This window comes from Taeniopygia guttata, chromosome 17, assembly GCF_048771995.1.
Source record: "Taeniopygia guttata chromosome 17, bTaeGut7.mat, whole genome shotgun sequence".
Taxonomy (NCBI): Eukaryota; Metazoa; Chordata; class Aves; order Passeriformes; family Estrildidae; genus Taeniopygia; species Taeniopygia guttata.
In genome coordinates, this window is record NC_133042.1 from 2,172,022 (window position 1) to 2,193,178 (window position 21,157).

The following is a 21,157-nucleotide window of genomic DNA, read 5'->3' on the forward strand; positions in this document are numbered from 1 at the left end:
TCACTCAGGCACAGTCCTGCTGCTGGGGGACACCTCCAAATCACCCCAGGGTGGCAATTCCGTGCCCCTCCCATCTGCCAGGGAGTGTGATCCCTCACTGACCTCAGGGAAACTCCCCTTGATTTGCAGTTTCTCCTTGGCCTTGAACTTGCTGTGGAGCCTGTTGCTCCAGGGTGTCTCTGAGCTTTTCCTGCTGGGGAATCATGGACAATGGTGTGGGATGGGCTGAGCCTGGCACTTATCAGTGTGGGGTTTGCCCATTGCTGTGGGGTGAGACAGAGCTGCACTGGGGCAAGAGTAGGTCCCCAGGCTTCTCAGGGGGTTTCTGTAAGATCTCTTACACACCCTGGGTGTTCCTTGTGCCTTTTGGACAGTCAGTGTACTTGAACAAGTTGGAGGGGCAGTGCCAGCCTGCTGAGCTGGAATAAACTCCAGGCTCAGCTGTGCTGCTCCCAGCCAGGCTGGGCTCTGAGGGACCTGCAGGCAGAAGGGGAAGGAGCAGACAGACAGGGGGAGGGCAGGGCTGGCTGCGACCACAGGAGGCTGTGTGTGTGCTGTGTGTCACCCGCTGTCCCTGCCCAGGATGACGGTGGCTGGACGCCGATGATCTGGGCCACGGAGTACAAACACATCGAGCTGGTGAAGCTGCTGCTGGCCAAGGGCTCGGACATCAACATCCGTGACAACGTAAGGCTCCCCTGGAACCTCCTGCAGAAATTGCAGTCTGTGCTTAAACCCCAGACATGCCAGGTGACGGATTTTGGGCTCAGTCCATTGCCGTGGTGTGAGTGAGAAGTGTCTGGTGAGAGTTTTCCTGCATTCTGAGCAGAAGTGTGGCAGCTTGTGGGATGTGCTGTCCCTCCAGCTGCTCGGCCACAGCCTCTGAGGATGCTGTGTGGAATCCTCAGGCTGGACTCGGCTCTGAGCCTCCCTGGTTCCCATCCCACTGTGCTGCCACTGGACACTGCACCAGGCAGATCCCCTTCAGTCCAGACTTACCAGCTCTGTGTTTGTCAGGCCAGTGACTCTGGGTGTGTTAGGGGCACCCTGTGTGCCTGTTTGTGTTCCTGGATGGGCTGAGCACTCTGCCAGCAGCTATCAAAGCCTGGCTTTTCCTGGGCACCACTGGCACAAAGCTCTGATGTGTCCAGAGCATGGCCAGGCTGGCAGCTCGGGCTGGAGCTGCCCTTCACCTCCCTAAATCCTGCTCCAGTGGGATGAGCTCAGTGCTTGAGTCCCTGGGAGCTCCGTGGGATCCCCAGCACTGCCTGTGGGGCTGTGCCAGGTGCTTTCCCAGGGATTTACAGGGAAATAGAGAAGATACAAAGAGATACTGTTTGCTTTTTTAGCAAGCCTTCTTCAGGGGAATCATTGTATCAGCACTGCTCCTCCCTTTTCCTTATACTATGTTTCTCTTTTGTTTCGTGTAGTCTCTAAGGATTTTGGAGTGAGGTGTCTCATTCCATTCCTGGAAGTGTCCTGGGCCAGGTTGGACAAGGTTTAGAGCAACCTGGGAATAGTGGAAGGTGTCCCTGTCCATGGCAGGGGGTGGCACTGGATGAGCTTTGAGGTCTCTTCCAAACTAAACCTAAGCAAACCCCTCTGTGTTTCTGTGATTGTGTGGTCTAACCCCAGCCAGGCACCAAGCCCCTCACAGCCCCTTGCTCACTCCCCCACCAGTGGGGAGAGAATCAGAAGGGTTAAAGGTAGAAAAAGACTCGTGGGTTGAGATACAGTTTAATGGAAAAGCCAAAGGCACACACACAAGCAGAACAAAACAGGGAATTAATTCTCTGCTTCCCATGGCTGGGCAGGTGTTCAGCACCTGGAGGAGAGCAGGGCCCCACTCATGGAACAGTGATGTGGGAAGACAAAAACCATCACTCCAAACATCCCCCTTTGTCATTCTTTCCCCGCTTTATATCCTGAACTGATGTCAGGTGGTCTGGAATATCCCTTTGCTCAGGGTCACCTGTCCTGCTGTGTCCTCCCAGCTTTCCATGTCCCCCAGTCTCCTCCCCAGTGAGGCAGCAGGAGGACCAGAACAGGCTCTGTATCAGCCCTGCTCAGCAGTGACATCTCTGTGTCCCCAGCCCTGTGTTCAGCACAACCCCACACCAGCTACTGGGAGAAATATTAACTCTATCCCAGCCAAACACAGCACACTTAGATGGTTCCTGGTTCCCAGGCTGGTCTGGATCCAATCCTGTTCCTAAAAACAAAATTCAAGGTGAGAAGGGGCTTTTTGGGCTGTTACATCTGCTTGCTGACTGAACAAAACTGTCTCTTTGATCTGTCACAGCTTCAAGATCGCACATTAACGATGAACATCAAATCAACTCAGTCAACAATTGACTTGAAAGAGAAGTGTGTTCTTAACAGCTGTGTGTGTGACACATCTATCCTGGACCTGCAGCTGGGGTGTCCTGGTGGATGTGGTTATGGACAAATGTCACTGGTGCTAGGAAACATCCTGCTTTGGGAGAAATGCTTTGATTGTGCTGATGCTGCTTTTTAGGCAGGAGTAATGCAAAGCAGAGACCAGCGCAGGTGTCTGTGACCTGTGTGAGCTGCAGCATGTGGTGCAACCCACAGGATGGATGTTTTCTGTAGACTGTATGGGGTTTTGCTAGATGATACTGTAATGGGAAGCAGGAGCTGGGTAGAAAAGTGTCTCCCTCTCCCGGATGTGTGGCAATAGCTCCCTATTTTAGGCAGGACCTTAAGTTACATGGTAACAGCTCAAATACTCCAGCAGCAGCTTTGTTTTTGCTTTAAAAAGAAGGGAAAAAAGGGAATAGCTGGGTGATCATTACTATCATTTCACTGTTGTCATCGACATCTTTAGAGCCTGTCATGGGGAAGGGATCGACGTGTGCTGCAAATTGCAGTGTAACAGAAAACAGGATCATCCCTTAAAATATCTCCATCAGAAAGATGAGTGTTCAGCTATTTCCAGTGCTGCTAGTGAGAGATGGGTACATACAGTATTTAAGAGATGCCTGGAGTCAGATTGATTGCTTACCCCATGGCTTCTGGTTCTCTTTTTGGCACCTTCACGTACCCTATGTGCTCTTTTTCTCTTTAACTTCATGCTGTGCTCTTTTTCTACTTAATTTTGCAGCCCTGGGAGGCACAGTGGCTTTTCTGGCTGTTGGAGCTGGGGAAACTCAGCATCCAGCCTTTTCCAGCATGTTTGTTCATGTCTGTCACCTCTTTCCTGGTTTGATCTAGATTGGTTTGTGGCTCAGAGACTGACGAGCTGTCTGTGTGTGTGTAGGGAAGGTGATGGATTGCCTTGTGTGCAGCCTCCCCATCCTCGGTGTGCAGAGGTGGATGGAGTGAGAACTCCCTGTTTGGCTGCTCTGAGGTTTCCCTGTCCACCCTGGCATTCCCAGCCAGCCAGAGCAGGGTGGGGATGGCAGCCACACACTGAACGCTGCAGGTGCAGAGCTGAGGAAGGAACCACCAAAGCCACGGGGTTTTAAACAATCTCCTCTCGCTTTTCTTTCCCTCCAGGAGGAAAACATTTGTTTGCACTGGGCTGCTTTTTCTGGCTGTGTTGACATAGCTGAGATCCTGCTGGCAGCAAAGTGTGACCTGCACGCCGTGAACATCCACGGGGACTCGCCCCTGCACATCGCGGCACGAGAGAACCGCTACGAGTGTGTGGTGTAAGTGCACTGCTCACCCTCCCTGCCCCCCTGGCTGCTGACTGGCAGCCTCAGGAGAGCCTCTCAAGTGTCTTTGGTCTTTACACACAGCCCAGGATTGGGATGGAGGGCTTGTTTTTCTCCCAGGGGTGGGGGGTATGAGGTACCAGCTGCTGCCAGAGCTGCTCAGAAAATGTGGCGTGTTTTGGAGTCTGAGGGGCTGTGCTCAGCCTGGGCTTCCCAGCAGGAAGGTGTCAGGCTTCCTTGATTAAAGCTTCTTTTTCCCCACCACTAGCATGGTAACAAGGTGCCCTGTTACCTTTGTTTTATTGCTTCATCCCTGCTCTGAATAAAGCCATCATGTTCTCACCAAAAGCTGGTGAGTATAAACAAGGGCCAAGTCCACCACCAGTTTTCTGTGGGGCTCTTCCATTTCCAGCCTGCTCTTCCCACTCCATATCTTTCCCTGCCAGAGAGAGTTTCAAGCCTGTCTGAAGTTAGGCTGGTACCAGCAAGGTACCTGAAGCAAGGCAAGGTTTGCCCAGAGCTTCTGTCAGAAGGATTCACTGAACCATGCTTAATAAAGAAAACTCAGGTGATTATTCACTGCTACAGATTCTTCCTCGTCCCTTAAGGGCTGGCTGGAGGATGTGATTCAGCTTGTTTTCCCCTTGCCTGGTTTCTCCTGGGGAATCCTTATCCTTCCTTGCTGTTTTGCAGTCTCTTTCTTTCCCGTGGCTCGGATGTCACTTTAAAGAACAAGGAGGGTGAGACCCCGCTCCAGTGCTCCAGCCTTAACTCTCAGGTCTGGGTGGCCCTACAGATGAACAAGACTCTCAAAGAATCATCTTCTGAGAAGCCTGCCCAGACAGAGAAGGTGGTGAGCAGGTGAGAATAGGGCTGGCTTTGCCTGTGGGTCATGAAATGGAGCCCTTGCACAGGGAAGGCTGGGAGCCTGGTTTAAGAAAGAACTGTGTACTTTCTTAAACTGGTGTGAAGGTCAGTGTGAGCTTAGCAAGAACTAAGCCCATGCTGATTCAGTCCGTGGTTTGCAAATTCATCCTCCAAATGGAAATCCTCACAAGCACAAAGAGCCATCTGTAAGGCAGGGTGGGAAAACACCAACTCTGTTCTTGTCTGAATGGCTTTGAGTGCTCAGTGCTCCAAGGCAGTGATTCTGCCCCAGGATGGCATTTGAATGGCCCCTTGTCTGGGGGGCTTTCCTTCTGTGACAATTCTTTCTCCGTGACAGAGACATTGCCCGGGGTTACGAGAGGATCCCCATTCCCTGTGTCAATTCCGTGGACAGTGAGCCCTGTCCCAGCAATTACAAATACGTGTCACAGAACTGTGTCACCTCCCCGATGGACATTGACAGGAACATCACTCATTTACAGGTGAGGAATCGTGCTTTCTTCTGTTCTGGGCTCTGCAGTGCTCCTCAGAACAGATTTAGCATTCCAGATGGGAATGCTGAGTCCTGATATTGCCATCAAATTCCAGCTAAGGTTGAGTGCCTCACCTCCAGCTCTTGTTGTAGGAGATGGGATTTTGATTTTCTTCAGCTTTGAGGCTTAAGCTGAGCTCTGTGTTCAGCTGTAGCATTGGCCATCTGGTGCTGCCTGATGTGGCTCCCATTTACCTTTGTCCTCTCTTCTGGGGCTGCAGAGTCAGGGATTTGTTGGGAGACCTTCCCCATGCTGCCTTCCCATGGACTGCAGCAGCCAGGCCGAGGTCTTGGCTGTGATCCTGCAGTCCTGGAAGGGCTGGGTGGGAAAGCAGAGAAAGTTCAGGGTGAGGGTGAGGCCACAGCTCTAGGGTGGCTGAAGTGACCTTTCCTGGGCCAGTCCCTGCTGTGGCAGGGCTGTGCTGGCTTGGGGATGCTGGGGAAGCATCAGCTGGAGTGGGAAGCCCCAGGGGAGGACTGAGACAGCACAGCTGCATCATTTCCCAGCTCTGGTCCCTCCTTGGAGCTTTCCTTGTCCTCAGGTGAGGAGAACAGCTCACAGGGCATGGGGGGAGGGTTACAACAGGGCTACAACACCCTGCCCTGAGCAGTGAGGCTGCCTCAGAATGAGATCCTTTGTGCAAGGCAGAGTCCTTTGGTGCTCATTGCACACAGAAATAAACAATGGAGTAGAACTGGCACTGACTGGTGAAGCTGGTGATCCCTCTGGCCCAGGAGCTGCAGCAGGAGGAGGAGATGTGGTTTCCTGACCCAGTCACCAGTTGCAGTCTCAGTTGTGTGAGTGGTGTGGAATTAACCCTTTGCTTCTCTTGCAGTATTGTGTCTGTATAGACGACTGCTCCTCCAGTAACTGCATGTGTGGCCAGCTCAGCATGCGCTGCTGGTACGACAAGGTGAGGACACACAGCCCCCTCCTGGCTCACACCAGGGCCTGGGAGCTGAATTCTGCCTAATTCAGTTCCTTGCACAACTCAAAGCCAGGTTGGACAGGGCTTGGAGCTACCCTGCTCCAGTGGGAGGTGTCCATACCCATGGAAGGGGTTGGGATGAGCTGAGCTTTAAGGCCCCTTCCACCCCAAACTATTTCCTGCTTCTGTAATTCCAGCTCCTTTCTTCTTGCCTTAAAATGCCTGAAGTTATAGTCTCAGCTCCGAGACGTGATAATCCAAACTGCCTGCTCAGGGCAGCTTTTCTTGTGTTATTTATTTGTGTTCCTCTCGTGCCAACTGAGCCATTAATTACATCCATGTGATAGGGAGCATTTAATAATCCAAGCGTGAAATCAGCTTCCATTTCAGAGCAACGTGGAAAGTGCTGTAAGATGTAAACAAAGGGAGGGGAGTAGAAAGAGAAATTTTTTTATCTGCTTTTATTTATTGTGATTCTTCTGGATGAAGGCAGAGTAAAGATGTTTTCACTGCCATGTTGGCAGAAGTCAGGTTTGTTTTGGGCAAATGCCTCCAGTCTCCAGGGAGGTTTTGAGATTAGTCTTTGGACAGGTGCTACAAAAATGAGAAGTTCTGTGAATCTCTGCAAGTTTCTCCCAGGAGGAGTGTTGGTCTCTTTCTTGGCTTTGTAGCCGTTTTATTTACACATTAATAGGTGATTACACCTCTCAAGCCTTAAAAGCCAAATTTGTTAAATATGATAAATAGTATCCATCACTTCCTTAACCCCGTATGTTGATAAATAACTGAGTTGAAGGTTTTTTTGGGAGTGTTATTTGGGAAGGTAGTGTGATTCACAGAGCTTGGGTGTACTGGCCTTGGACTCTGCAAGTTCAGGCTTTATTCCAGAGGCAGACTAGGCATCCACTCTCCCCTCCAGCACAGCAAATGGCAATAATGATGATGATGCACACCAGTTTTCTGCATAGCACTAGGAGTGTTTTTTTAAATGCTGTGTAGGGTGATGGCAGGCAGCAAAATTTGAAATTCTCTGGCTGTTTGTCAGCTGTGGGTGACAGTGGTGACTGTGCTGCTGTCAGGGTAGAGCAAAACCCCTGCAGAACCTGAGCTCTGACACTGGTTTGGGGAGCCTGGGGCATGACTTCACCTGGGGCTCTCTGGCCTGTTTTACCCCGGGGGGAATTTCTGCCTGTGGTTTTGGGGATCCCAGGAGCAGACAAATAACCCAATCTGGGGTGGTTCTCTCCTTCAGGATGGCCGACTCCTGCCTGAGTTCAACATGGCTGAGCCCCCCCTGATCTTCGAGTGCAACCACGCGTGCTCGTGCTGGAGAACCTGCAGGAACCGCGTGGTGCAGAACGGCCTCAGGTGGGCAGGAGGGGCAAACACAGCTGCTCTGAAATGTCTGTACCCCAAACCCATCAGCCTTCTGCCTCTCAGCTCCCCCATAATCCCACAAAACCCAGCATGGAAGCTGGAGCTGGTGGGATGGAAGTGGGTTCCTGCATGCTGCCAGTGGGAATGGAGCAGCAGTGGGTTGATGAGCTCAATTAACATCTCAGTTAATATCTGCAGCCTGCCCGTGGCACCATCAGGTGGGAACTGCAGTGTTCTTTCATCAGCTGACCATAAAACACACAAATGGCTTGTGGGTTTGCATGCACAGCCCAAGTGTGTCTCAGGGGGAGAGCTGAGAAGGACATGACAGCAACAGAGCTGCAGAGTCTGAATTCAGAAGATCTTGTAAGCCAGTACTCTAGATTAGAAATACAGGCCAGCATGGCCAGACTTGGCTGCTTAAAATTTACAAGTTCTTGGCATGATTCCCACTGAATTGGATACCTGAATGCCTGTTGGTCTTGCTGCTCCAGGTTAGACTGCTGGGATTTTGGTGCCTGGGTAAAAATGTCAATGTTTTGGTTTGGACCTCTGCTATGGAGGAGTTTGCCACTGCACTAAATTCAAAGGGATCCCACTGGAAAAAAGACCCAATTTTTTAGAATTTCTTTGTAGTGCTGACAACACTCTTTTTGCAAGCTATGTAGTTGCAATGACATTTTGCACTGTTAAAAATAAGCAAGGAAGAAACTTGATGTGTTTCTTCAGAACTTTACCTCTCTCTGGTTTTCCCTGCCAAGCTCCGGTGCCTCTGTGGGTGTTTCTTCAGGAGCTGTACAGCTAGAGCTGTTGCTTTTGCATTTTTTGCCTTGCTGAAGTTTTTTTTTTTTTTTTTTCCTGAAAGATGGGAAGGGTTGGGAACCCAACATGAGCTGAGGAGAGCAGCTCTGCTGGGAAGGAGGGTCAGGTGCTGGGCAGAGCTCGTGGTCCCTGGGGTGGCAGTGGGGAAGGCTCCTGCCTTGGGGCTGCAGCTGACACAGGGGTGCTGCTGCTCCATTTTCAGTACTTCTTTATCAGATTGGCTCCAAATTAACTCTGCCTGGCAGAGCACACGTATCCAGCTGGCAGCCTGGCCCAGCTCAGCTGGCAGGCTCAGCTCAGAGCCACGGCCCCACTGCCGCCAGATCTGAGCTGGGCTCTGCTGTGATGGACAAGCCAAAAGCTGGGGGACGTCCCCAAGCCCCAAACCCAGTGTTAGACCCTGCTTCTCTGGGAGCAATCACTCCCCTGAGGTCATGGTTTGTCCTGGTGAAGCTGTGGGCAAACAGGATGAAATTCACGTCCCTTGGTTTGAGCTGACAGTGCAGGAGGGAGTGGGTGGGGGAAGAGAAGTACTGGGAAAAGCAACAGGGTGAAGTTAAGGTGAGCATCAGATTTCACTTAATTCCGATAACAGCGTTGCTGAGAGTGGGTTTTGGTTCCCTCGGGGATAGAACAAGCTTTTCCTAGCCCTGGAGACTGTTCATCCTGCACTTAATTCAGGTTCTGGCTGAGCAGGAGGCAGAATGACTTACAGGATTGTTTCTCTGCCTATAAGCCCCATCAGTAAAATACCAGAGAGCAGCTATTACACCAAGAAGTCTCAAGTTGCAGCTTTTCTTTCTTGTCTTTCAGCCAGGCAGCTGGATATGATGGAATTGCTGAATGCCCTGGCTTTGGCAGAGGGCAGAGGGGTCAGAGCACTTAGCTCAAGGTGTTCTTTAGTCCCTGGGAGATCCCTGCCTATCTCCTCAGCACCACTCCACTGCTGTAAATCCCCTTCCACCTTCCCTGCTTCTGCCAGGGCTGCGTGGAAGGGAAGAAAATGCTGCTGGTGGGATCCTGATATCCTCTGTAAATCATCATCACACAGAGCATCCACCCTGTCCCCTCTTCCCCAGCCCCTTGGTGTGCACCTGGGCAGGCAGAAGGGGCTGACTGGCACTTGTCCCTTGTCCCTGGGCTGTTTCCATGCCAGCATCTGCCCACAGCTGGGAGCTGTGGGAGTGGAGCATCCCTGCAGGGTGAGAACAGGAGGGTGAATATTAAAATCCTCTGGGAGCGTGTGCTGATGGAAGGTGCTGGCTTTTTTTGCTCATCTCTCCATGAAAATTCATTCTTCCCATGGAGTGCTATCATCAGTGTGGCTTAATTTCCTCTTTTCCTCTTTTCCAGGACTCGGTTGCAGCTTTACAGGACACAAAAGATGGGCTGGGGAGTGCGGACGATGCAGGACATTCCTCTGGGAACCTTCGTCTGCGAGTAAGTTGCACAGCTTTCACCAGCCCAGCAACCCAGCACTTCCCAAATCCTGCACTGAATTGTGCAGCTTCCATCATCCATTCCCAAACCCAGGAGTAAGGTGTGCAGCTCTCACCATCCCAGCAACCCAGCACTTCCCAAATCCAGCCGTGAGCGAGCTGTGCAGCCTTCAGCAGCCCAGCAGCCCCAGCACTTCCCAAATCCTGCACTGAATTGTGCAGCTTCCATCATCCATTCCCAAACCCAGGAGTAAGGTGTGCAGCTTTCACCATCCCAGCAACCCAGCACTTCCCAAATCCAGGAGTAAGTTGTGCAGCTTCCATCATCCCAGCAACCCAGCACATCCCCAGGGCACACATGGTTTGCTCCCCTTCAAGGAGAAGTTTTCATGCAAATCAAGTTGGCATTGAGCTCAGTTGCCTCATTCAGAAGTTTCCTGACTCATTTCCTGCTGTGTGTCCTTCTTTTCATAGTGTGGAACTTTCTCCATTGCCCTCTGTTTTGCTGGGATCTGTGCTCAGCTCTTCCCCCTTTGAAACACAAGTGATGGGGGTAAAACACTTTTGGGTTTTGCTGCAAAATGTGCTCAACTCCTGTGTTTGCCACAGATATGGGACACTGCAGGCCAGGGCAGTGTGGAACAACTTTCTCTGCTTCAGTCCTGACTTCTTCAGAGGTTTTCCAGTGTCACAGCTCTGGCTTTAGTCTGATTCAGCAAAACAAGGAAGCACTTGGGGTGAAGCACATGTTTTGGCCCTGACTCAATAAAGTACTTAGGCACAGAAATGTTCAGATTTATGTCAAGTGAAAAACCTGTCATCAGACCCCACAGTTTGAGGTTCAAGTCGTATATGTACTTTATTAAATAGTTTGGAAAGTGTTTCCTTCATTGCAATATTACAGTGACTGAGCATCTACTAAATAAGGCTGCACTCATGTCCATCGTGGAAATGGGTGCTGGTGGTTTTTAGAACTAGTTATTGATGTGTTATGGACTTGGGTGGGGGATTGAGGAAGATTATTGCAGTATTTAAAACTAAAAATAAAGAAAAAGATAATTCTGCAGTGAATTGGCCAAGTATTTCTTCTGTGTCAGGAGCTGCCAGCTGCTAAAATATTTTTTTAGAGATAAAGCCAAAAGCTGCTGCCTCTGGGGCCTGTCCTTATGCAGGGCTGTCCCTAAGTGCCACAGGTCCCAGAGCCGTGGGCAGTGCCAGGAACAGGCCAGAGCCTGTGGGTTACCTGCTGCCAAGGAAAAAGGGCAGTGGCTTCCCCAAGCACACATCAGGAACAGGCAGTGAGGGCGAAGGGAAGGTGTGATGGACACAGACACTGCAGAGCACGTGGGGCTGATGGGGTGCAGATCCCCCAGCCTGGCTGCCCCCAGCCTTGCCAGGAGCTGCTGGCACTGCTTCACTGCTGGGTGCTATCGTCATTAGCTAAATGAGCTGCTTGCTAAACAGCTGAGCTAATTAATGTCGTGCCCATGCACATTCCTGCTCTGTCACACACTCATTTTCTCACTCATCAAATCCAAGCCCTTTGCTCCATGAGTCCTTCCTGTGATTCTCTATGAGCATCCCACAGACCTGGTTCCTTCCTTTCCTCCTCTCTGGAAAGCAGCCTCAGTGCTGGCAGTGCTTGGGGCTGCCAGGACACAGCAGATCCCAGGATCAGCTGCTCTGGAAGAGCATTTTGTGTTAAACATTTGGATTAGAGCCCTGGGTGGGCCATTGCTGTGTCCTGTGGTTATTGCTCTGCTTTGGAAGGATGATTGTATTGGTGTGACCTTTATCTTGTAACTCTTCACAGGCACCAGGAGGGGCTGAGGGAGCTGGGAAGGGGCTCAGCCTGGAGCAAAGGAGGCTTAGGGGGACCTTGTGGCTCTGCACAGCTCCTGACAGGAGGGGACAGCCAGGGGGGTCAGGCTCTGCTCACAGGGAATCAGTGAAAGGACAAGGAAAAATGGCCTCAAGTTGCACCAGGGGAGCTTCAGATCAGAGACGTGAAAATGGCTTTTTGCTGAAGGAGTGGCCAGGCATTGGAATGAGTCCCCCAGGGAGGTGTTGGAGTCACCACCTCTGGAAGTGTTCAAAAGGCATCTGGATGTGGCAGCTGGGGATGTGCTCTGGGGTGCTGTTGGTGGTGCTGGGTTCATGACTGGACTCAATGGTCCTGAAGGTCTCTCCCAACCTTGTTGATTCTGTGACTCTGTAGCTGCCTCCTGTCCCTTCTGCACAGCCCAGCTTGGCGAGGGTGATGCCTCAGGTTTGAGCTTTTCTATTTTTCACATTCTGTGCTGCTTTAGCCTTTGGGTCTGGGCTTCATATCAGGGGATGCTGAGCTCTCTGCACAGAGCAGGGAGACAAAACAATTCCTGCTCCAGCTGGGCACCAAGGACAAATGATCCAAATCTCAGCCCCAGGAGCACAAACAGCGTGGGCTGGAGAGAGAAAAACAAGCAGGATGGGACTGCCTGGGTTAAAGCTGGAATGGGACAATGAACTCCAAGGTGCCAATGGAGCAGAACTGATCCCAGGGAGAGCCCCCGGGAGCGCTCGTGCATTTTGGGACCATTTTGGTTCATTTGGGTGCAGCCCTGGCTGGGCTCTGGTGCTGCCCAAGGTGGATCCACGAGGAGATCCTTTAATAAATCCCTGCTTTATTCTTTAGCTCTGTGCAGCCTCTGTTCCAGGGCAGCCCTCACAAGGCATCAAGGGGAGGTGTGACAGTGACACCCTCCTGTCCCACAGGGCTCCCATGGAGCCTCCAGGCTCTGCCACAGCCCCTCAGGGCTGTGCTCATGGGCAGGTTTCTCCCTGGCCTCAGAATTTGGTGCTGTTCAGAAGCTGCTGTTGCTTACCCTGTGCTGCTGCTGCTGTGGGTTGGGTTGAATCTGTTCTGTTCATGCTTGGTTGGTAGGTGGTGGAGCTGCTCCTTGTGCAAACAGCACAGCTGCTGCTGACTTTTGTTGGAGAGGCTGGGAATTAGTGGGATGCAGAAACCAGAGGATCTGGTCTGTTCCTTTTGCATCCATTTATGGTTTTTGAATATTTGCTTTCTGTTCCAGTGGTGCTTTGGAAGGTACCAGCTGCATCAGGCCAGGTGTTTGTCTCCAGGCAGAGAAGCCCCAGGCCTCCTGTCTCCCACATCCTGTGGCAAACACTGGAGCCTGTGCTAGGGACTGCTCGTTGCTCTTGGTTTTTGCACAAAGTCCCCTCTGATCACAGAATCATTAAGGTTGGAAAAGCCCTCCAAGATCATCTGTCCCAAGCTCACTCGAGTCCAGGCTGTTTGAGCAGGGAATGGCAGCCCTGGGAAGTTCTGGGATAGAGTTATTTGCCATCAGTGTGCTGAACATCCTGCTGGGGAGAAAGACACTGCCTTGACCACAGGAGTTCTTAAATGAAGGGGCTCCTGCTGGTTTTTGGGAGGAGCATGCACCTCTAGCACACCCTTCCCTAACTTTGGGCCTGGAAAAGCAGGGACCTGTTAGTGTCTTTGAAGAGCCTGGAAAGCAAATGAGTTACAGGAATAGGCTTGAAAGGAGCATTAAACCAACGTTTTTTAATTTGATTGTGGTATTTTATTTCATGGAATTATAAACCTGCAGTGGCTGTCCCTGGGCACAGGGCCTCTGAGCAGAATTATTCAGCTGTTCTCAGCTGCTGCTGCCTGCTGGGCCTTTTCACAGCAATTTCTCATCCTCTCTGGCCACCTTTCTATGCTTTAGGCCTCCAAGGAGTGGGTGATTTCCAGTAGTGGAGCAGTGAGGGCAAACAAGAGGCTCCCATTTGGGAACTACAGCCAAAAATCCTGGTCACAGAGTGCAGGAATCCTCTCCAGGCTCATGTTTCCTGGCTCTGCTCCTCCCCAGCCTGGGAGTTAAATGCTGCCTTGAGCCCTGGGGGATTGGAGGCAGTTGTTTAACACTTGGAATATGCCTGAGGGCTGCAGGAATGCTGTGAGAGCAACTGCTGGCTATGAAAGTTCTGTTGATGCTGCAAAGAATATTTATCCATGTGGTGAATCCTTTGCTTGAAATAATCACTGTTTCATTGCAGTCTTGGAACACTTACATACCAAAATCACAGAAACACAGACTGGGGTGGGTTGGGAGGGACCTTAAATCCCATCTCTGCCATGGGCTGGGACACCTTCCACTATCCCAGATTGCTCCAAACCCTGGCCTTGGACACTTGACAAACTGCTGTGCTGCTGCTTCTTTCTCACACCCTCCCTCAGTCCCTCCACTCTGAGGCTCTTCCTTTGACTAAAGCAGCTCAGGGCAGGAAGTGTTGAACCTTGGCTGTCGGAATCTGAGGTATTGATGATTCCGAGATTGTAGAAAATCTCTGTCTTTCAGCCCCGCTGCCAAAGCAGAAGCCATAATTGGTCTGTGCTGTTTCAAGGTTGTTTATTCTGTTTATCTCTAACATGTTCTGCTGCCCTGCCGCAGCTCTGTCCTGCAGGGCAGCGTGTGGGGCTCTGCCCTCAGTGGGATGGTACAAACATTAAATACCACAAACTACCTGTGCTGGATTTACAATAACGTGCCAATATCTGTCACCTACGTTGGACAGTGTGTCCCCAGCCTGAACCAACAGAAAAATGCCAACACCACAGTGAAACATGGAGGGCATGAAGAAGGAGGAAAAGGACAAGACACACCCAATTTCCTCCATCTTGTCCCCTCTGAACCCCTTATCTAGAATCCTAAAATTTTACTTTTGCACCCATGCCACACTTAATTATTACTCATATCAAACACTCAGAGCTTATAATTCATCCTGTAAGATTGAAAACTCTTTTCCATGGACAGAGAACACAGACAGTGTCTCTGGGGGCTCTGTCCAGGGGGGTTCCTGACCCCTGCCAGGGTCCCAGACCTGCCAGGGCAGCCAGAGGGAAGCTCTGGATTCCCACAATTGACAGTCCAAAACCATTTAAAATGGAAACAGGGAGACAGAGGTGGGAACACCAGTGCTGTGGGAACTTCTGCAACAAGGGGGTTTGCATCAAACCCAGCCCTCTCTGACTGTGAGGTCCTTCTGAGCAAACCCAGGCCGAGCAGCACCTGCCTCATTCTCCTTGGAGGACGTGCCTGTGTCCTGGTTTTATAACAGGGTGGCTGTATCTGTGACCACAGCTCACATTTATCCTGGTTCAGGAGGGATTTAGAAGGGATCCTGGGATCCTGCCAGGTTAGGTTAGACCTAAGACTTATAAACCAAAACTTTTGAAGTTGTGTAGCCTATAATTGCTCAAAATATCCTGGGAAATACATGAGGAGCAGACACAAATGTTTTGTTTTGGGGTGTGAACAGCACGAGTACTGCAGTGGTTGTGGGACAGCCTGAGTCTGACCAGGAACTTCAGGAGACTTGGATTCATGTGTTGATCTTGGCCAACAGAGAGATTTGCAAAAGGAAACTTAGTCCTCAGGAAAAAATAAATCAATTTTAATATTAAATCGGTTTTAATATCATTAATGTAATTGTAAGTATTATTTAAGTGTTGCCCTGAAGAGGTGGAGTTTGGATTCTCACTGCTGGAAGTTAACAGAGCTCAGTTTGGTGGCTTGGAGCTGGCCAGCACTGTGCTGTCTGTGCCTGGGCTGCATTTTGGGGTGTTTCTCTGTCCCCAGAAAGAGGTGTTGGCACCTGTGATGACATTGCTGCCTGTCCCTGTGCCCACAGTGTCAGCGTTCCAGAACACACATAACCACGGGATGTGATTATGTGCAGGTGCTTTTATTGAGAGCTCTGGGAGTCAGGGGTACAGACCCAAATCTGACTCCGACACGGCTTTCAAGCTGAACGTATTTTATATTCTATCGTTATATAACTTACATATTAATTATTAAACTGATATTGTTCTATTGTATACATTGACATGAGTTTCTCGTGATCTTTCTTAAGCCCCTGACCACAGTTTCTCATTATTATTCTTATGATTAAACAGTAATTATATTTAATTACTAAACAATCATCACATCTAACAATTATTTATCATGTACTAGCTACACAGGTGCAGTTCTAGCAAGTACAAGTTCTTCATGTGCTTAGGGTGTTTATTTTTCCAGGGCCTACTAAGCTTATTTTTCCTTTTAACCCTAAAATCCCCATGATTTTAAAACCCTTTTACTATCAACAGGTACGTTGGGGAGCTGATCTCCGACTCCGAGGCCGATGTCCGGGAGGAGGACTCCTACCTCTTCGACCTGGACAACAAGGTACCGTGTTTGCAGTGTCCAACCAGACAAACCCCAGGTCCTGACTCCTCCAAAGAGCCCAGAGGATGATTGTCTCCATCTTGATGTGCAGCAAAACCCTGCAGAGAGCACAGTTGCTGTGCTTTAGTGGAAAGGTGGTTGAGGTGAGAGTTAGGGCTGCTTAAAAGGGCAGCAGAGCCAACATGTGCTGCCCACACCACTTTTGAGCAAGATGCTCTTCTGTCCAACCCCTTGGCGCATCCTGAGGTCAGTTATCCAGATTTATTATCCCAACCTGGCACCTGTGTGATTGGCAGCCCTGTGAGTTCTTCATGAAGTGATGATGAGCTGAAAGATTTAAAAAAAACCCCAACAAACCCTATTCACTCAGGAAGGATCCATCAGGCACCCTGGCAGGGGCTTGTTCTGCTGTTTGTTCCCCTGCTCTGCTCTGTGAGGGCTCTCAGGGCAGAAATTTTGATTTGCAAAGTACAATCTCAAAGTTTTAAGCAAGGGCATGACTTCAGGCTCCCTCTGGGAAAGGAGAAGTGAGAAAAAGTGAACTGGGGACTCACAGGAGTGGGGAGGCTTCCAAGGAAGGCTGTAAAACACTCTGTGCCGTGTTTCTGTCATCAGCTTGTGACAAAGAAGCTTTGATTTATTTTTTTTCCTCTTATTTTTTTTAAAGCAACACACATTTCAAGAGCTGAGAAAAGATAAATAATGAGTCTGGTGTGCAAACAGGGGGTCAGACTGTAACTAAGAAGCTGAATAGGACTTTAGCCTGGTTTATCAGCAAGAGCCCACCTGGGCCTTGCCCTGCCTCTTCCTTAGTCCTGACTGGCAGCCCTGAGGGGGAACCTCTGTGCTGGCTCCTGGGAATCCTTCAGGGAAGCAGGAAGGGAGACCAAGGTGGAGCATCTGGAGAAAAGCAGGCACCAAATCATTGGGGCTGGTTAAAGCTGTCCATCAGGCTGGGCAGAGAGGGGCAGGGCAGAGGCAGCAGGTTTTGTGTCCTCCAGAGTGATGGATGGTGTGAATCCCAACCCTGGGGGGCCTCGAGGTCCTGGTGTGTCTTGGCTTGAGTGGATTTGTGCTGTGGTGAGAGTGGCTGGGCTGTCATTTCTGTTATCTGGGTTGTCATTTCTGTTATCTGGGTTGTCATTTCTGTTATCTGGGTTGCCATTTCTCTTGTCTGGGTTCTGGCTTCTGTTGTCCCTGTCTCTTAAATTGTGGCTCACAGCCCCGTGTGAGGTGATCCTGGAGTGTCCCAGGTCCTGCTGTGGGTGTGGGTGCTGTCATCCTGCTCCACCATGGCATTTCTGTGGATGAAACTGAGGGAGTGAAATCACTGATTTATGAAATCAGAGCTGGTGGCACCATGTGTGCTCGAGGCCCCTTGGGGTGATGCCTCCCCCAGCTCTGGGCATGTTTTCCTGGGCTCCTGCACCCCCGAGTGTGACCTGGCACAACACATCCATTAACGATCCGAGGTGCTTGTCCAAAAGGGACTTGGAGCACCACTAATGGATCCTTTTGCTTTTGGCCTCTTTGCAACTGAAATTAGCTTCTGTAATTAAAGCCTCTGCTTTGCACAGTCATTCTCTGCTGGAATAAAAAAGCCCTGAGGGGGGTTCTTTTATTTTCAAGGAAAACAAAGTATTACTGCTCTCTGGAAAGGGAATTTTTGTGTTCTCACTTTCACTCTTATCTGCAAAACCCTGTGTTTTCTCAAGGCTCTGGCTTTGTGTTTCCAAGCTGTCATGTTCAATTAGAGCACAGAACAGATGCCTGTTCCCCTGTCCAGGGGCTGGTACCAGTAAGGTGCCTGCACTGAGCATCAACCCCATTGTGCCAAACTGGTGCTTGGACTGGGAGAACTGGTGTGCCAGGGTGTTAAAGAACAGCTCTTGGGGTGTGTGGGGTCAGAGTGCTGTGCAGTAAACTCTGGTTTCAGGGTACTTTGTAATATAAATTGCATATAGAAGTCTGTGTGTGTGTTTTCAGTCCTTTCACACCCACAGTGAGTGCCCTGCCCAGCGCTGATGCAGAGAGCAGCAGCCTGCTCATTCATTTAGGGCAATAAACCCCGAGCCAGCGTGCCTAACGAGCGCTGCCCCGTGTCTCCCCAGGATGGAGAGGTTTACTGCATCGATGCCCGCTTCTACGGCAACATCAGCCGCTTCATCAACCACCTGTGCGAGCCCAACCTCATCCCCGTGCGCGTCTTCATGTCCCACCAGGACCTGCGCTTCCCCCGCATCGCCTTCTTCAGCACCAGGCACATAGAGGCTGGAGAGGAGATCGGGTACGTGCCACCCTGCCTCTGCCAGGCACACCAAGAGCTCTGCTGCTCCCCAGCCGGGCCACTCCAGCCCTTTCCCCCAGGGCTTTGTCCCCAGGGTCCCTCGGGGTCCCTCGGAAGTTTGCAGAGCTCCGGGATCAACCTGGCCGTGTCCACTCCCAGCCCTGAACCCCCTGCCCTGGGCTGAGCCCAGCCTGGGCAGTAGAGGAGGGGGGATTGTGCCCCTGTGCTCAGGTGAGGCCCCACCTGCGGAGCTGCCCCAGCCCTGGGAACAGCATCAGGAGGAGCTGGAGCTGCTGGAGAGAGTCCAGAGGGGCCACGGAGCTGCTCCAGGGCTGGGGCCAGGCTGGGAGAGCTGGGGGTGCTCACCTGGAGAGGAGAAGCTCCAGGGAGAGCTCAGAGCCCTTCCAGGGCCTGAAGAGGCTCCAGGAGAGATGGAGAGGGACTGGGGACAAGGGATGGAGGGACAGGACACAGGGAATGGCTCCCACTGCCAGAGGGCAGGGATGGATGGGATCAGATAAAAGAAGAAGTCTTCTACCATGAGGGCAGTGAGGCCCAGAGAAGCTGTGGCTGCCCGTGGATCCCTGGAGCTGTCCAAGGCCAGGCTGGATGTGGCTCTAATGGAAGGTGTCCCTGCCCATGGAACAGGATAATCTTTGAGGCTGCTCCAACCCAAACCATCCCGGGGTTCTCTTTAGGTGTCCCGCTCACTGACCCCTCCTGTCTCTCTCTTGCAGCTTCGACTACGGGGACAGGTTCTGGGACATCAAAGGCAAATTCTTCAGCTGTCAGTGCGGTTCACCCAAGTGCAAACACTCGAGCTCGGCGCTGGCCCAGCGGCAGGCGAGCACCTCTGCCCAGGACACGCAGGAGAACGGGCTCCCCGACACCAGCTCCGCCGCCGCCGCCGGCCCCTTCTGACACCGACCCCTCACATCCCCACAGACACACCTACCCTCGGAATTTCCACTTACAGAGCAAGAACAGAGAGAAAAAATAGCGACACAAAACCACACAGAAAATGAAAAAAAAAAAGAAAAAAAAGAAAAAAAAAAAAAAGAAAGAAAAAAACCCCGCTCAAGGAAAGCCAAGGGTTGTGACACTTAGGGCTGTGCCACCGACTGTTACTTGAGGAAGGAGTGAAGCAAATCCCACCTCCGTGATGTTGTTCTCCCCTCCCTGCTCCTGGAAAGCTGCTGGGTTTCACAGCTGTGTGTGTGTGCAGGGGTGGCTGTTGCATTTTTTTTTGCCACCCGAGCTGTCCTGGCCTCCTCTCTGAACGTGCTGAGTGTTGTCAGAGGCAGGGAGAGCCGTGTCCTCGGAATGTCGCTGTGTGCTGGATCCCTCCCGCCCACTCACCCCCAGCTCAGCCACAATAAACTCTGGATACTTGATGGGACTTCCTTTCTGGGAGGGAGCTGGCTCTGGGTTTGCTTGGCACAGCCCCAGGGCAGGTTGTGCTGGTTGTTTTTTTGTTGGTTTGGTTGGTTTTTTGGTTGGTTGGTTGGTTTTTTGTTTGGTTTTTTTTTTTTTTTTTTTTAAATATATGAATTAATAATTCCTCCCCCATCTCGCAGGACGTTGTGGTGGGGCCCTACAAATACCCTCAATTCTCTCCAAACCCCACGGCTTTTTTCTCATCTGATGAGAAGAATCCCAGAATCTTTCCAGTCCCTGTGATCCGTGGCTCTCTCCCTCCTGGATTTTCTCCATTCAAACCAGCTCTGGTCCACGCCCTGCTCCTGTCTCAGTGTTGGGTTCCTCCGTGAAGGAACTCCCCTCACCCCATCCCATGAGTGGTTTTAGAGAAAGAAGGCTGAAGAGGATTTTACAAGACACTAATTCCTAAAGAAAACCAGTTTCCCCCCTCCTTTTTTTAAAGATAAAATGAATGATATATATATTATAGAGGACCTGGACTGGCTGGGGTGGACAGACGTGTCACGGTGAGAAGATCCCAGATGCCACCAGCTCGTCTATCCCCATCCCTTTGCTCCACGCTGGGCACCTTGGATTGATTTTTAAACCACACGCTATGAGGTTTCAATAAACTGATTTATTTTTTACCATTATTGAAACATCGGGGACAAGCATTAAAAACATGAGAGAAAAAAAAAAAAAAGCTTAAAAAAACCCCACAAAAAACAACAAAACCCACAAAAAAACCAAAAAAACCAAAATGACAACAAAAAGAAACCACAAAACAAAACGGTGCTGATTCTGGTGTGATTTTTGCTCACCACGTGAATATAAACTTATCAATTGTATAAAAAGAACAAAGTGATTTTAGTATAAAAATGCAGGAAAAAAAACAAAACTTTTTTTAAATTGTTAGTATTGTAGTGTGAATAAATTTGCCATCACCTTTTGTGTGGTGGCTGGGCAGGTCATTATCTTAATTTTTTTTTTTTTGCATATATCTTTAAATACTGTAATTAGTGCAGTAACAAGTTTTTTTTTTTTTTTTGTTCATCTCTTCTAGAACATTCATAATGCCATCATGTTTATTATTATTATTTTTTTCTGTTAATGTTTTTGACAGTTTTAAAGGGGCAGCCTTTTGGCTCTGATCATTTTCTTGTTCTGTTTTCAATGAAATCAATAAAAAAATGAAAAAAAAAAGTTCTTTAAAAGGAGTTTGGGTTTTTTTTGTCTGCTTTGGGGGAAGGATAGCTCAGGGTGGGGCTGAACTGCTCCTTGGTGGGCTTGAAAATGAAGAAAGCAACAACAAAAAAAAGGAGCCTCAGTGAGTGATTTTGCCATTCATTCTGGGGGTTTGGGGTTGTTTTTTAAAATTTTGTTATTAAAAGTTTGGGAGCCTGAATTCCGGTCACTGGATGGGCAGCATTGAGATTTGGGGATCTTGGGATGTCTCCCCACCCCTTGCCAGTGGAGAAATAAAATAAAATAAAATTAAAACTAGCAAGGAGGGAGGTGAGGGGGAGAATCTGCCTGGAGCAATCCCTG

General features: G+C 50.3%; 1 protein-coding gene across 18 annotated transcripts in view; it reads left to right on the forward strand.

Annotated features, from left to right (window-relative positions):
* The window catches only part of EHMT1 (euchromatic histone lysine methyltransferase 1), a 120,463-nt gene extending 99,640 nt beyond the window's left edge, over positions 1 to 20,823 (forward strand). For all 18 annotated transcript variants that reach the window (XM_072936850.1, XM_072936861.1, XM_072936848.1 and 15 more), the window contains 10 exons: positions 583 to 687; positions 3,520 to 3,674; positions 4,374 to 4,541; positions 4,906 to 5,050; positions 5,937 to 6,014; positions 7,282 to 7,397; positions 9,582 to 9,668; positions 15,825 to 15,903; positions 18,015 to 18,190; positions 18,928 to 20,823. In XM_072936850.1, coding sequence (XP_072792951.1) covers positions 583 to 687; positions 3,520 to 3,674; positions 4,374 to 4,541; positions 4,906 to 5,050; positions 5,937 to 6,014; positions 7,282 to 7,397; positions 9,582 to 9,668; positions 15,825 to 15,903; positions 18,015 to 18,190; positions 18,928 to 19,111 — 1,293 coding nt within the window. In that variant the 3' untranslated portion in view covers positions 19,112 to 20,823. The remainder of the gene's footprint in view (positions 1 to 582; positions 688 to 3,519; positions 3,675 to 4,373; positions 4,542 to 4,905; positions 5,051 to 5,936; positions 6,015 to 7,281; positions 7,398 to 9,581; positions 9,669 to 15,824; positions 15,904 to 18,014; positions 18,191 to 18,927) is intronic.
* The last annotated feature ends 334 nt before the right edge of the window (positions 20,824 to 21,157 follow it).